This window comes from Nelumbo nucifera, chromosome 4 (assembly GCF_055504915.1).
Source record: "Nelumbo nucifera cultivar China Antique chromosome 4, China Antique-T2T, whole genome shotgun sequence".
Classification (NCBI taxonomy): Eukaryota; Viridiplantae; Streptophyta; class Magnoliopsida; order Proteales; family Nelumbonaceae; genus Nelumbo; species Nelumbo nucifera.
This window is the reverse complement of record NC_142652.1, coordinates 86,871,103-86,886,771: the sequence shown is the minus strand read 5'-3', so window position 1 is coordinate 86,886,771 and position 15,669 is coordinate 86,871,103. Positions and strand designations below refer to the sequence as shown.

Sequence of the window (15,669 nt, the reverse complement as noted above, 5' to 3'; positions counted from 1 at the left end):
GGGCAATAAGGGCCCATTTTTCGCTTAATTCAGACTCAAGCCCACCCTTCTAGCACAGGATGGAGAGCGATCGATGATGATCAAGATGCGTTCTTTCTACTATTTCCATTATTATATTGATTATAGGCATTTAGAGAGAGAATCCTTCTCCGACGGCTGGGGTGTGTAATGACCAATTAAACCATTCAAAGGTCAAATGAAAAGTCTATGACAATATCTCCCCAACTGCAGGGTACTTTAGTCCATTCATACATAGAATTAAATTTCTCGCAATTTTCGTTTTTCAGACAAGAAGGGCGGTTTTCTGGAATTCTTCGAGCGGTATCGTCTTCCTGCCAAAGCTCCGGCCTCCGAGACTCGATCTGCGCGATTGCAGTGAGTGCGTCACCACCATATCCTTCCCTACCTAATCACCTCTTTCCTTCTTGTTAGGCCATCGGCGATGACCGACGAAGAGATACTACGGAAGCTGGAGGACTGCACCCGGGAAGCGCCTCGTCTGCAACTCGAGACCCTTCAGACAATTCTCGAACACAATGGGGGCGTAAGTTATCTGCGGCCCTATCTTCAAAATGCTCTCATCGACGACAAAACCTTTCGCCGCTTCGTACCCATTTCCTCTTACGACGACTACGCCCCTCTCATCAATCGCATGGCCGACGGCGCCGATGATCATCCCTCCCTTCTCTCCGTTGATCCTCTAATCTGCTTCTTCTACAGGTCTCTCTCTTCCTCTCGAGTTTGAATCTTTCTGTTTGATTAATGTTTGATCCCTGTGATTTCTATTTAATCTATCAGTAGATTTTCTCTTGACAAGCTTTGGGTTGTGATAGGAGTGGTTCTTAATTTGAGAAAACAATTAGGATTGTTCTAATCTCATGATTTAGTTTGCTTTCACTTTGAAACAATTCAATTCTGATAAGATTGTTCCTTCTCTATCGTTCATTTTAATGTTTCGAAAATTGAAGAACATTCTTGTTTTCCCACAGCTCTGGAACAAGTTCTATGAAGCCAAAAATGATCCCTCAGTTTAATTCAACACACTCAAGAGCTGCCTCTTTCTTGGCTCACCAGGGTAGCTCTGCACTTCTTCGAAGGTAACAGATTTGTGGGTCTTTCATACTTCTTTCAGATTTTCTTCTTGAGTCATCGATTGATGTGATCAGAAGATGTTCTTAAAGGATGGTGGGTGGAATTCCTTGATTTCTTCTTTAGGTTGTTTCCTCCAGGTCCTTCAGTCAATAAGGTTCTATGGTTTCTTTATGCTGGCAATGTTACAGTGACTAAAGGGGGATTTAAGGTAATGGCTGCCTCTGCATACCCTCTACATAGCAATAGCAGCAGCCCTTCTCCAATGCTGTCCATGTGCGTGAGTCCCCGAGAAGTCATCTTGGGATCGGACCTTCAGCAGCAAATGTACTGCCACCTTCTCTGTGGATTGAGAAACCCAAACTCGGTTGATGGTATTCGAGCTCCATATGCAGCAGGTCTGGTGAGAGCATTTCGTCTCCTGGAATCCAAGTGGGAGGAGCTCTGCAATGATCTTGAAAACGGGTCTGTGAGTTCGATGATCACCGATGTTTCAATGAGGGATGCTGTTGCAGAGCTACTTGGTGGTCCACAACCAGAACTGTCAAAGACAATTCGAACTGCTCCTGAAGGCCGACAGTTTGGTGGGATTTTAGGCAAGCTATGGCCTAATTTGAGGTATGTTACTTGTGTGAGTACTGGAACTATGGAGCAGTATTATCCATTAATCAAGTATTACGCAGGGGAGATCCCTGTTCTGGGTGGTGATTACTTTGCTTCTGAATGCTGTATTGCTATTAATTTGGATCGAACCCAACCACCAGAACAGACCAGATACGTTCTGCTACCTACTGCTGCTTATTTTGAGTTCCTTCCTTTTGATTTGGCCGGCAACCATGGCGCTGCTGAAGAAACTGTGGATATCTCTGGGGTGGAAATAGGGAAGATGTATGAAGTAGTTGTTACTACTTACAGAGGACTGTACCGATTCCGCCTGGGTGATATTGTGAGAGTTTTGGGCTTCCATAATTTGTCTCCAGAATTGGAATATGTCATGAGAGCTCCAAAAGCTGCAGGTGAGGTTTTTACAGAAAGAGATTTAATGTCCGCCATGGAAAGATTGCAAGTCATGTTGCGAGATGAAGCCATGGTAGAAGTTACAGAATTCACAAGCTACTCGGACATGGAGTCAAAACCAAATCGGGTGACAATTTTTGTGGAAGTCATGGATGGGTGTTTTTTTCTGCAGAATGATAAGGTGGAGGAATCAACTCTTGTCCTCAGAAAATGTTGTTCCTCTGTTGAGGAATGCTTGGGAGGTCTATATAATGTGCAGAGGAGAAGAGGAGATCTTGGTCCTCTGGTATTATCTATTGTGAAGCCTGGTAGTTTCGATAGATTGATACAAGTAGCGATGGAGAACGGAGCATCAGCCAGTCAATATAAGCCACCCAAGATTATAAGAAACAGTGAGATTGTAAATTTGATGGAAGCATCTGTGATTATGACTGTACATTCTACTGCCTATCCCGAAGGGTGACCGATGGTTTGATTACTTGCAATACTTACTTCTCTATTGTTGACTGTACATTCTCCCACAGGCCACAGTCGAACCCGAATTCAAATTAGAATATGATCTCATGTAGGGTGATTTGAGATTTTGAGCTCAATCCGTTTATAATTGAATTAAATATGGATCCAGCCCTATCCAGTTAGATTAATTCCATATATATAATCATATACAAAAATTTGTATAGTACATCTATACAATTGCATTCATTTTGGTGCAAATCATAAAATTTAAATTTAATAAGATAATACTAATTTATATCTTTACGTTTGCTTGCATATAGGGATGTTAATGGATTGGGTTAAATGATAAACCCAGGTTAGAGTCAATATATTTGGCTTTAGGGTTGGATTAGGGTTTTGATTATTCAATTTGAGTCAGGTCCGAGTTCGGGTTTTGGCTGACCCGCCCCTCTGGGTCATGATACCCTGCACACATACAAAGTATTCTTTTATCTTTTTGACTTCTAACTCTATAGCTTTTAAGTTTAAGATTTATTTACATGTTTTTGATTTTTTTCTTATTTTTTTAAACGGGAAAAGTAACATCTTAGATTCTATAAAACAATTTCTTAACTTAAATTAATGGATTTTAGGTCTTTAAAACATGTTAAAAAATATAATTGAAATGCTAAAAGTTAGGTCGGGTTCAGAAATTATGTATTTTAAGGAGAGTCGAGTCAGGTTTGAGTTGAGGCACTGTAGGATCAGGTTAGGGTTGAGGCAAACCCGTGCCAAACCCGACTCATTGACATAAGACATAGAACATGCCCTAGCATTAGTATTAAACAAGGGTGAGCAAGAAAGCCCGAAAAATCGAACAAGACCAAATTGAACCAATCGGTTCGGTTTCGATTAACCTTTTAAAAAAACCAACGGTTAACCGAACCGACCAGTTTATATATACAGCAATATATATTTATGTATTATATATAATATATTATTGTATTATATAATTTATTTTTATTTTTTTAAATTAAAATAAACCTACCGTCATTTGACTTTTTGAGTTTTCTCCCTTTCCCCTTTTTCGATACCTAATGGTCTGTTTGGTTGTTGAGAAGGAATGGGATGAGAAGGGAAATTTTATTTTTCTCATTTTGGCATTCTGGTGTTTGATTGATGAGAAGGAAAATTTACAACAACTTCATCTCGTCATCGTAGGCTACGCCAGCTTTTTGAGATGTGGTCCGCTTATGTCTCTACAACTCGATTCCAAACCAGCACTGGTGGTTTCTTCGACAAGAATAGCAATGAGAAGGGAATGCTTGAGGAGATGAGGAAGATATCTATTACTGAACTCTTCAGCACCAAGGGGGTCCAGTCCTTTCGGTCCATAAGAGAGGAGGAGATTTTTCAATCGATCAAGTCGATTTCTCAGATATCTCTCCTCTTTTTCCTCCTCTCCCTCTTTCTTTTTTTTTTCCTCTTCTTCTTCATCTTTTTCTTCGCTTGTCTCTGCTACTTGAACCAGAGGCAAGCAACCATTTTGAGTACGCCTCCACAAGACCTCTGACGTCATCGACGATCTGACGACACCACTACTATTTCAGTGCAACTATTTCAATGTGCCTCCACCAGACCTCTTTTTTCACATGTGGTTTCCTTTCTCACTCATTCCAAGTTTTGAGACACTTCATCTCACTGTTTCTCAGTCCATGTCGCAAAACAAACGAATGAAAATGGGAATCTAAGGAGAATATTCCCATTTTCTCTTCTCGGTTGCACCAACCAAACAGACTATAAAGGCTAATACCAACATTGAAAACTCTTGCTTTACTCTTGTTCGTCTTCCTCCCCAATTCCCCTTTCTTTCCTCCAGCGTCGGTCATCATCTTCCGTCATTTGATGCCAGCATCGGTCGACGGTCTTCGTCCGACAACTTCTCCCCTTCCCTTCTCTATTACGGCCGCGCCAAAAGGCTCAAACAGAACTCTTTCCCACTCTCTCTCTCTCTCTCTCTCTCTCTCTCTCTCTCTCTCTCTCTCGCTTGTCATCTCTTTCACCGCTCTGCGCCAACCGCCAAGTGGCAATGCTGGTCGCCAGCAAGCACCAAGACACGAAAGCCATGCACCAACTACTCCCTCTTTGGCAACACCTATCATCTCCGCCACCTCTCACTTCAGGTTCAGGCGACAACAACTAATCTGACACCGGAAAATTGGCCACCACTCTAGTGTTCATTGACCAAGTTCAACTTTAGGCCTTCAACTTGTTTAAGGTCCTTTTTTTTATTTTTTGCATAAATATTATTTATGGTGTATTTTTTTGCATAAATATACATGCCTACAGGCTTCAGATTGTTAATTTATAGTGTATTTTTTTTATTTTTTTGGATTGTTATTGAATGAGTGAATGAATGTTGATTAATAGCTTAGTTTGTTTAAATCAATTTATTTTAATATGTAAATTGATTTTGATGGAGGGAAGGTTTTTTTTCCTTTTTTTTATTTTGAGTGAAAGGTTAATTCACAAAAACAACTGAAAAACCAATCTAAGATTAACCGGTTGCATAAGTTTGGTTTTGGTACAAATTATTAAGAAACCGACCAAATCAATTTGGTTCAAATACCGAACCTTGAACACCCCTAGTAGTAAACTATTAATAAAATTGATTTAGATGTCGGTGTTTTCAGCAAGGTTCCAAGTATCGAGACGCATAGTAACCATACATTATGTATCAAGTTTTTTGAAACTTTGGTATTTATGTTATATTTTATTTGTTTGGCTCGATAGGTGCATAAAAATTTTTATTTAAATAAATTAAAACTATCAAAACCTTGGTTTGTATTTTGAGTACCAATGGGTTAAAAAATCGTATCTACCATACTATATTTTTAACTTCATTTTTACTAAATTTTGATAAGTTCAAGTTTTATAAAATAATTTTCCATTAATTTTATTCATAAAATATATTAGCTGGATAAGTTCATATTCGACTTCAAATATAAACTTATAATACCAATTTGATTTGATCCGATTATTGCCCAGACCAAAATCATAGTGCAATAACGAGGAGGGGAAAAATGTTAGATGGTAAAATGCAAGGGAATGCAAATAAAAAAAAATGAAATTCTCATTTAATTTTGTTTTGGGTTTTACTTTATTTTGCTTCATGCCTTAATTTACTTCTTTTGTATTATCAAACAAAATAAGTTAAAATTTGAAATAGAAATAGGTCAGCATTTACACTCAAATCACTTGCACTTCCATAGTCTTGCTCCTCACAAATTCCCCCTTGCACCAACCTTATCTTGCTCCTCACAAATTCTCCCATATTGCTGCACTGCAGTGTGATGTGAGGTTTGTAATTTTGTGTTCGCAATGAATACTGGCATCGGGTCAATCCATTATACAGAGCATCAATGTCAAATTGATATTATGTAATTATTCCCGAGTTCCCATAAGGTTCCTTTTACTACATCACAATTGTTGATTGAATTTTACTCTAGACAATTTATTGATATATTACAAAGACCCCTTTACTATGGGTTCAATGACAAATGCCCCTAAACCTTTATATCAAGGTTTTTAAAACCGACCTGTAAAATGAATCGGCCAAGGGACCAGTTCCCAGGTCAAACGGTCAGACCGTTCTAACAAAAAAATAAAAAATGGTCAAAACTGTTGAATGGTTCAACTGCCTGGGTCAGAAGTTTGCTGACCAAATCAATTTTTTTTTTTTTTTTTGCAAATATCTAGTTTTGGGGAAAAATGGAACCAGTCAACCCCCCTGAAAAACACCAACAAGAGTACAAGACCTAACAGAGCCCCAAACCAACAAGTCCTCCATCTTCTTGGAAGGTGTACTTGAAAATGAAGCTCCTCTGCTTAGATCTGATTACCCCCTTGATGAGATTGGCTTCAGTCGGTGCAAGGATCGTTTAAACAGCCTTTACAGCCTTGCATCAGAAACATCTCCATACTTTTATACTTTATTTCATGGGAGATATTCCCAATGCAAGGCTAGGTGTTTAAATGGGCTTTGCACTGACTGAATCCGATTTCCTCTTTGATATTGAAAATGGTGTTACTTGAAGATCAAAGAGTAGGTTTATCATTGATGCAATGAATAGTGAGTAGAGAGTCGCCCACAATGATCACTTCCTCGCACCACAGATCCACCACACCATGAACTACTTCCCTCGCCGCCCATGCCTCAGTTTTACCTATGGATAAGAAAGAGAATTTCAGAATTCCGCCATGACAATCCCAAGCAACCCAAGAAATTGCAGCAGTCCCTTCCTGAGAGATTGAATCATCAAACTTTATTTTGATTTGTTGGGTTTGAGGGGGTCCAACGAATTAGGACTTGCTTTTTGGGGTCCATCACTTCCCCTCCAAAATCAGGCTTTCACTATATATCTGTAGTTCCAAGGCAACATCTTCAACAATCTCAATTGGGCTCATCTTCTTGTTTTTAGAAATGTAAAGATTTCTTTTTTTTTTTTTCAAATATTCCACAAAATGTATGCCACCTTCCTCCCATCTTCTTTGGCTTTAGGCCTAACCTTGATTTTTAGAAGCCATTCCTCAATATTTTCACTATTTGTACGGTCCAAATGAGGATCTATAATGTACCAAATTTGTTTTGTGATCGGACACCGGGCAAGAAGGTGGATTAGCGATTCTTCGTCGTCTTCATAGTAGGGGCAAGTTGGGTTGATATTGCAGCCCAAGTCTTTTAGTATGTCTTTGGTTCTGTGGGCATTTATGGATAGGTTGTTTATTTGTATTTTTTCACTTTAAATGTTTATTTATATTTTTTCATTTTAATTTTTTTTTTGTTTTTATTGTTTGGTTAGGCTTCACTTTAAACATTTTTTACTCTCCACCTCAGATTAATACCCATTAAAATGTGTCACATCACCATTTGGTTTCAAGAAACATTGGGGCGTTGGGGGAAACAAGAATTTGACATTTCCTCAAATGCCCCATCACAAAAATTAAAGTATTTCAATTTTCTACCATTTATTTAATAAACGGTAAAATTAAACAATTGTTTCATTTTACTTCATTTACAATAAAAACCAACGCTTATGTGACATTGATGTGGCAGCATTTTTTCAATAAGCACCCAAGGAACCAAACACAACCTTAGTCTCTTTTTGGTTGATACTTTTTCCATGCAAATATGCCACATAAATATTCTTCAGAATTCCCATTACTTTGCATCCAAGTGGCTAATTTGATACTGAATTCTCCCCTGCTATTCGGTTCCCACCACACTTTATCTTCTTGCTATTTAATTGGGATGTGCACACTTTTGATACTATCCACAATCAGTAATTTTAGAAGGATAGTTGATCACTTTATCAAAGTCCCAATTCTTCTCCCCTGGTTTGAAGAACTCTTGTACTTTACTATTAAGGCTTATTCTATTTAGTTTAGGTTTCTTTCCTCTAGATATTTATATAGAGGTCCCTATCTGTCCAATTATCTACCAAGAATAGAGATTTGGTGCCTTTTCCAATGGTCCACCTCATCCCAATTTTTAAGAATACCTTTTCAATTTATTTTTTGGTGAACACTACACTACGAAATCACCGGCATCTGCAACAATTTCAACAATTTTTCGAGCCCAGCTTGGAACTTCAGCCTCAAAATCTTCAGTAGATACTAACCTCTAATAACGAAACTGATAAGGGCGAATTTAGCCCTCTAATGATATTGTGACACATGGCACCTCAAAACAACTAGGTGACACCCAAAACCACTTTGGCAACAACTTGTTTTAGCCAAGTTGATGGTGTCCCACCTGGTGGCCTGGCACAGCTGCGACCTGGCACAAGCACGAACTGACACAAGCATGACCTGGCACAGGCACAAGCTAGCACAGGCACGAGCTGGCACAGATGTGACCTAGCACAGGCATGACCTGGCACAGGCGCGACCTGGCACAGGGACAACCTGGCACAGGCGCGACTTGGCACAGGCACGACCTGGCACAGGCACGACCTGGCACAGACACGAGCTGGCACAGGCGCGACCTGGCACAGGCATGACCTGGCACAAGCGCGACCTGGCACAGGCACAAGCTGGCACATACGCAACCTAGCACAAGCACGAGCTATCAACCTGGCCCAGGCACCGACCTGGTGACTTACAAGACGTGCTCACCGACAAATTCGGCATGCATATCCTAACATTCCCACGATCTTGGGAAGTTGGCCCACGTGCCGAACGATCTGGAGGGTGGTCAACGTGCGTGGCGATTACCTCCAAGAATCTCGAACCACTTAGACGACCTCGCAGAAATCTTGGATATGGTGCGTGAAACCCATGCCAAACAATGTCTATATAAAGGCACTAACCCCAAAGGGCAAGGAGAGGGCAAATAAGCAAGTAAGCATATTCTAGCTCTCATACTTTATGATTTTTAGCTCGCAGTCTACTATGAGAGTACTGACTTAAGCATCAGAGTGACCTCGCCGAGTTAACCACCCCGGGTTCTCTGATTTTCTGTGCAGATTCTCCATGTCCGTCATCTATAGGGAGCTAAGCCACTGCCAGCTAGGATTGTGCAGCATCAGAAACCATGGGCCCACTTTGTTAGCACTCATTGGGATGAGGGAGACTCTTAGCTTTCTTTAACCTCTTTAACCATTCATTCAAGTCCCTTAATCAGAAAAAGCACAGTAGGTGGACAGCTTTCCTTCACTCCCAGAATGGCATTCACCAAGCTCCTGCAATCACTTTCAAAAAATATAATTCTAATGCTTTCAGACCCGTTCTTTACCAAGTTAACACCCTTGAGAAAAGCGAGAGCCTCAGCTTGAATGGCCATAGAAGCCTTGAAGGCTCTACACGATCCTACTATTATCCTTCCTCTGTAGTCTTTGATAACAGCACCAAAAAAGCCTTTGTTATTTTCAAAAAGACAACCATCGATATTAACTTTTACAACACCAACTTCTGAAGGAACCCAAAAGTCATGGGACCTAAAGGTCCTGGGTTCGGTCCCATGACTTTATATCCTTCAAGATTGGGTATCCAAGGGTCCAACTAAATATTAACCTTTTGCCCATCACTCACTACCCAACAAGCTCCCCTAAGGGTTACCTCTGTCCCTGCTAAGAGGCTTCTCCATCCCTAGGATCCCTTTTTCTTGAGCCCATTATGAAGAAAATTAGAATTTAGAAAATAAACTGCTTTCATTACCTTTTGCCCAGAGACAGCCTGGACGGTTACTAAGCCTCCATGCCAATTTTGCTAGGAGAGCAAGGTTGAAAAGCTTTGGTTCCCTAAAAACCAAACCCCCATTACCTTTATTCTTATATATTTTTGTCCAACTCACCTTCTTTTTCTCCTTGGTACTTCCCCACAAAAAAGCTTTATTGGCTTTCGAGAGGTCATTATGAATTCTTTCTAGGAGCAAGAAACATGACATTGTGTAGCTTGGAATGGCTGTGGTTATAGCTTTTAGCAAGACCTTACCTTCTGGGAAAGAAGCAACTTGTTCCAAGAGGTGGTTATTTTTTTCTCTATTCTCTCTACTAGGATGATATTATAAGCTTCTTTTTTTCGATCTGCCAAAGGAGAGGGGCAGAACTAAATAGATTGATGGAGTAGACACTGCTTTTAGGTGCAGGCTTTTTGCAATGATTTTCCTAAGTTTTGGGTGTACATTTCTGCTAAAAAATACTTCTAATTTTGAGTTCATTTGTTGTCTTGACACCCTTCCATATTCTTTAATAGCTTCCCAGCAGTTCCATCCTTTCTCCAAATTTGCTTTAGTAAAGATGTAGATATCATCTGTAAAGAATAAGTGAATAATTTGAGGACAGTTTCTCGCCAGTTTCACACCTGAAATTTTTCCAGAATTTGCCAAATTATCAATCAATAGGGAGAAGGCTTCGGCACAAAAGAAGAACAAATAAGGTGATAAAAGATCACATTGTCTTAGTCTTCTAGAAGGCAAGATCCTTCTACTTTGCTTCCCATTAATGAGCAATTAGTAAGAGACTATGGTTACACATTCCATTATCTAACTGATCCACCTATCTCCAAAACTCTCTTAAGAAAACCCCATTCTACTTTGTCATAGGCTTTGTTCACGCCCAACTTTATTGCCATGCCAGTTCTCTTAGCTCTAGAGGTTCTTAGGAAGTGAATGACCTTAAGAGAAATGAGAACATTATCCATAATGGATCTATTTGCTAGGAATGCACTCTAGCTCTGGATAATAATTTCATTCATGTACCTGTTTAGTCTGTTCACTAAGATCTTGGCTATGATTCTGTAGATTGTATTGCTGAGACTTAAGGGTTTGTACCGATTCATTGATTCAGGATGGTGGGTTTTGGGAATCAAGGTGATGAAAGTGGCATTAAAATACCTCAACATGTGACCAGTCCAAAAAAGTTTTAACAGCATTTAAGACATCTCCCAGTAGCTTTGATATGGTAGGGAATCCATCTTGGTCCAGCTTTCCTAGGGTTTATTTGGTTCATGGTCTGAACAATCTCTTCTTCTATGATCTCCCTCTCTAGGGCTTCATTCATTTCTCTTGAAACTTTGTTTTGAATCAAATTTAAGATTTTCTCCATATTAGTGGGATTCGAAGTTTGAAACAAACCCTAATAGAACTCAACAAAAAGCTCTTTTTATATCCTCTTGGCTTTCTAGCCAATTCCCTTCACCATTTTTTATTTTTAAGATTTTGTTCCTATTTCTTCTGGCTAGGGTAGAGACATGGAAGAATTTTCTATATCCATGTTCAAGCCAATTGACCCTTGACTTTTGGGCCCACATCCAATTTTTTAAGTTCGAGATCCAACTCCTTTTCTACCTTTTTAATTGCATCTGGGTTATAGAACTCGGCCTTTGCACATATTAGATGTTGAAGGGTTTGCTTTAGGTGCGAGATTTTTTCATTGACCTTACCAAAGACTTTTTTGTTCCATTTCACTAAAATTAACTTTGAATTGACTTTATCGTTCTACTACCTCACCCCAAACCTTTTCTATCAGATTCTTGTAGTCCCCATTTAGCATCACATCTCCTCAAACCTCAATGGTCTTCTTCCTTTGGCCACATTCATTTCAGTATCAATTAGGATTTGGACATGGTTTGACCCTTGAACTACTGATTTCTTGACCCCCCCCCCTCCCCGTTTAAGGAAAGAACATTTTGTTTCACAAAGAAAAACTATGTTAATTTTTTCTTCTAACAAGGACCTCTAAAGTCAAGTTTACCTTTCTCTCTTTTCTTTTTATATTTCCATAAAAACATAGGCATTAACATATTATTGTCATAAACAAATAAATCCGGTGTACCTAAAACAACCGAGCTTTTTGTATGTAAACAGAGAGTTACCTGGTTGCAGATATCCAATTCAGCTAGTTGTTCCACTGGTTCAGGAGGAGAGGAGCCCAAATCACTATCATCTTCCTCCACGAATGCGTCCCAGTCTAAGTCCACATTCAGATACTCATTTTCTTTTAGAAGTGCTACTACTTCCTCTATCGAGAGTGCCACAGTGTTGGTCGATTTAGAAGGAGATTGGGGGAGATTTGGAATTAGTTCCTTCACTTCTTCTATCAGTTGAGCATTTGTTGCTCTTAGAAGGAGTCCTCGTCTTCAATTTGTCCTTTTCATTTTAAGGACAATTTTTTTCTTTCTTGGAATAGCTTAGAAGAAGGAATCCTCTTTAGGCTCGTATTTGATATTAGTTGAAACCAAAGGTTTTTATGATCTTTAATAATTTTCCATCCAAGTTTAGCCATGCAAGCCTTGTTTACTTTCTCAACTTCTCTTATACCAAGCCCCCCCCCCCCCCCCCCCCCCCCCCCCCCCCTCCCACCAGTATGGCTTGCAAATGTTTTTCCATTTGGTCCTAGCAAATCTCCTTTTCTATTCCGTCTCCCCAAAAGAAATTTCTTTGAATAATGGCATAGCACTTGCGACTGATTTGATTAGTGCAAGTTTGCCCACTTTGGATAGGGTGCTTGCTTTCCAACCCTTAATTCTACATTTCAGGTTTTGAGTAATGGTTTGGAAGTATTCCTTACTTCACCATTTTGCAATGATGGAAGCCCCTAGGTATTTTTCTTTTTCAGAGGTTTTAGGAATTTTTAATTTTCTTGAGACAAATTAGGAGCCTAGGAGGAAGATTGCCCCAGAAGAAAACTTTGGATTTATTAAAATTAACATTTTGTCTTGAAGTTTTCTCATTGGTTTAGGATCTCCAAGATTTCACTACATTCATTTAGTGTGGCCCTACAATATATCATGCAATCATCCACAAATTGAAGTATAGGGTTTCGGGAAACACTTTTCCCAAAGGGGAAGCCAATATCTAATTTCCTATCTTCCATCCATTTGTTTAGCACATAGGACAAGAATGGTGAAAGGGAGTCACCTTGTCTACTTTCTCTACTTGCCTCAAATTTCTGTCCCAAGATACCATTCACAATGAACCTATATGACACAGTGGAGACGCACTGCATCACCCAGTTTATCCAAGTTTTGTTGAAACCATGCTATCTTCAATAAATTTTCATTCAAACCTATCATTGGCTTTTTCCATGTCTAATTTACACCTCATGGATTTCCATGTCTAATTTACATCCAAGTTTCGCTGAAACCTACTTTTTGGATGCTATCTTCAATAAATTTTCATTCAAACCTATCATTGGCTACAGTCTACAAGAATGTTATCATTGATTTGCCCCTTGGAAACAAATGTGCTTTGATAGGGCAAAATGATCTTTTCTAGTAGAGGTCGTCGAACTCTATTCACTAGAATTCTTGCGATAATTTTATGATACATTGCATAGACTTGTATGGGTTTCCTATTTTGGGTATTATGTTAGAGTTTGATTTGTCTCGCTGATCATCATACGCTATTCCAATTATATGCCAAAATTTCTTATTACGGCCTGTAATCCATGCCTCCCAAATTTCTTCCTCCTGATCAACATCTCATCTGTCTCACTTATCAAATTTTCCAGATCCTTAATAAGAGGATTGAGTTTCACCAATCTTCTTCAGAGCTATCAGAAAATATTCCCATTTGACTGTTTGAGTTTTTATCATGGCCTTAATCAGAAAGAAGGCATAACTTGATAGTTTAGCAGTTTTACACGGTAAGAGGGTCTCGGTTTTCGTCGCAAATGCAAGTAATAAAGTGGGTAGAGTTCTTGTGAGCAGGAGATCAAGACTCCTTTCTAATTTACTTTTTTTCTAAGCTTTCCAGCGTACCGATGGCGATCATTACTCATCTGTAAATTGTTGAATCTACCTTGGCCATTTGCAATTTCTAAAGAAATCATTCTTGGCAACCCTGAAAGAGTCCACCCAACTCATCTACGATCGCCTACCTTCCTACTCGTCTCAGATTCAGGAGTAATCAATTTTGTTCTCAAATCTCAAGGCAAAGCCATCCCCTCTGTTAGAGAACTGATAAACCAGAAAGAATAGATAAATAAAAATAAACAGGCAAACCATGGCGACAACCATATTCTAAAATTTCATTACAATCTAAAACCACCTACGCTAGAATCATTATTACGACTTGGTTTCCTACCTTCTAACACCCTATCAGATGCTTCCTCCATCCTCTTTATACAAGTTTAGATTACAAAGGACAAAAGAATAGAAAACTACTAAAACCATTCTGTCAGACATTACAGACTCGAGGATTAACCCATTAAAACCACTGAGTGCACACAAGGGGAAGAGAAACCAGCAATTAACCTGCAAATTTCTTCCCCCCTTTTCATTATAATACAGCAGATGAAGGACGAGGCGGAGGAGGTGGTGGACGGGGTTTACTTACATACCCTAACAGCAGAGCAGAAGATTCACATCTCATATCCTCTCCCCTAACTGGAAAAAGAAGGAAAAAAAAAGCTATAAATTCAAGAAAATACAGCCCAGCTTTTTCTGCCCCAGAACAAATCCTAACGCTAATCCATCACTCCTCAAGGAGATTAAGCTATATATAGATAGTAAGGTAACGTAGTAGATTATACCATCTCTGCTTCGCTCTGACTTTTGCCCTCACATTTCAAATCCTCGTCCCGTTTAAAAAAAAGCACGAGAAGTCACAGATCTGAAGAACATGAGAGACAAGATCGAGACGAAACGGGGAAAGAGTATCTTGATCTTGATCCATATCTCGAACTTAGATCCAGGTCCAGATCTAGATACCTGTTTAATCCTGTGAGAATAAGTTAATTAATCAAGTCGAAGCAGACGCCTCAGATCTTTTGTTGCCGAATCGTCGACGATCGCAGGGCCGTCTTTTTTCTTCGAAAAATTTGGTAACGGAAGAGCACTGGGAGAAGGGGAGAGTGAACACACAGATCCGGCGTACACATCGGACCGCACGGCAGCAGGAGGCAAAACCGATTTCAGGTCCCCGATCCGGATCTGCTTAGGGATCATTTCTGGCTCCGGTCCCAACCGCTGCGTGCCACGCACAACCAAATCCCCTCTCGGTACTACGGTCTTGTTAGCGGAATATTCGTTCCTTCTCTTGGATTCAAGAGTCTCGCCACGTTTTAGGATGGTCACCTGTCCCATAACCAAACCCTTCGACGACGAGGACGAGGACGAGGACGACGACGAGGACGACGACGAGGACGACGACGACGGTCTCTTATCATCAGAGCTTGCGGTCGATTTCTTTGAAATCGAGGGCTCTGCTTGGGGGAAGCGTTTTCTAGGTTCAGGCCGGATGGCCTGTCTCCGGCAAGATCTGGAGTTACCGGCGTAAGGCTTACGGCGAGGCAAGGCCACCGGACATACTCTCATGCGTTCGATTAAACAGTCTTGAGGGCGTAAAATCTCCGTCCCCATCTGGTAGTAATTCTCGTAATTAAGAAACGAAACAAAAAGAGAACAAAAGAAAACCTAGAAATTCTGGTACGACGTTAATGCACAAAAATATCAGGCAATATAAAGAGAAGAAGAAGCAAAGAAAGAGAGGGGTTTCTTCGTCGTAGCTTCGTAATCTCTCCACCCTACTTCTTCCTCCTTGCCGGGAGGAATATTTTTATTATTTTTTTTCCTTCTTTTCTTTTCCTGCTCTGCTGTTCGAGTTTTTGCGTGGTTTCGAGGTCT

The 15,669-nt window shown here is 39.9% G+C and overlaps 2 protein-coding genes across 3 annotated transcripts; one reads left to right on the top strand and one right to left on the bottom strand.

Moving 5' to 3' along the window:
• LOC104613191 (putative indole-3-acetic acid-amido synthetase GH3.6) lies at positions 1 to 2,662 on the top strand. 2 transcript variants are annotated; one of them, XM_088902468.1, is made up of 4 exons: positions 1 to 191; positions 288 to 720; positions 990 to 1,097; positions 1,216 to 2,662. In XM_088902468.1, exons 2-4 carry the CDS (start codon positions 443 to 445, stop codon positions 2,567 to 2,569), a joined length of 1,740 nt encoding a protein of 579 aa, XP_088758594.1. In that variant the 5' UTR covers positions 1 to 191; positions 288 to 442; the 3' UTR covers positions 2,570 to 2,662. The 2 variants fall into 2 exon arrangements, with proteins under 2 accessions (XP_088758594.1, XP_088758593.1); XM_088902467.1 differs by having other exon boundaries at positions 1 to 720.
• Positions 2,663 to 14,048: 11,386 nt separating this feature from the next.
• On the bottom strand, positions 14,049 to 15,669 carry LOC104613206 (uncharacterized). The gene has a single exon (XM_010280934.3). The coding sequence runs from the start codon at positions 15,403 to 15,405 to the stop codon at positions 14,782 to 14,784; it is 624 nt and encodes a 207-aa protein (XP_010279236.2). The 5' UTR covers positions 15,406 to 15,669; the 3' UTR covers positions 14,049 to 14,781.

Excerpts from the sequence above, each read along its gene's own strand:
- LOC104613206 (XM_010280934.3), bottom strand. The coding sequence starts at position 15,405 with ATGGGGACGGAGATTTTACGCCCTCAAGACTGTTTAATCGAACGCATG.
- LOC104613191 (XM_088902468.1), top strand. The coding sequence starts at position 443 with ATGACCGACGAAGAGATACTACGGAAGCTGGAGGACTGCACCCGGGAA. Across the intron at positions 721-989 it reads CTAATCTGCTTCTTCTACAG|CTCTGGAACAAGTTCTATGA; the intron begins GTCTCTCTCTTC and ends GTTTTCCCACAG. Across the intron at positions 1,098-1,215 it reads AGCTCTGCACTTCTTCGAAG|GTTGTTTCCTCCAGGTCCTT; the intron begins GTAACAGATTTG and ends TTTCTTCTTTAG.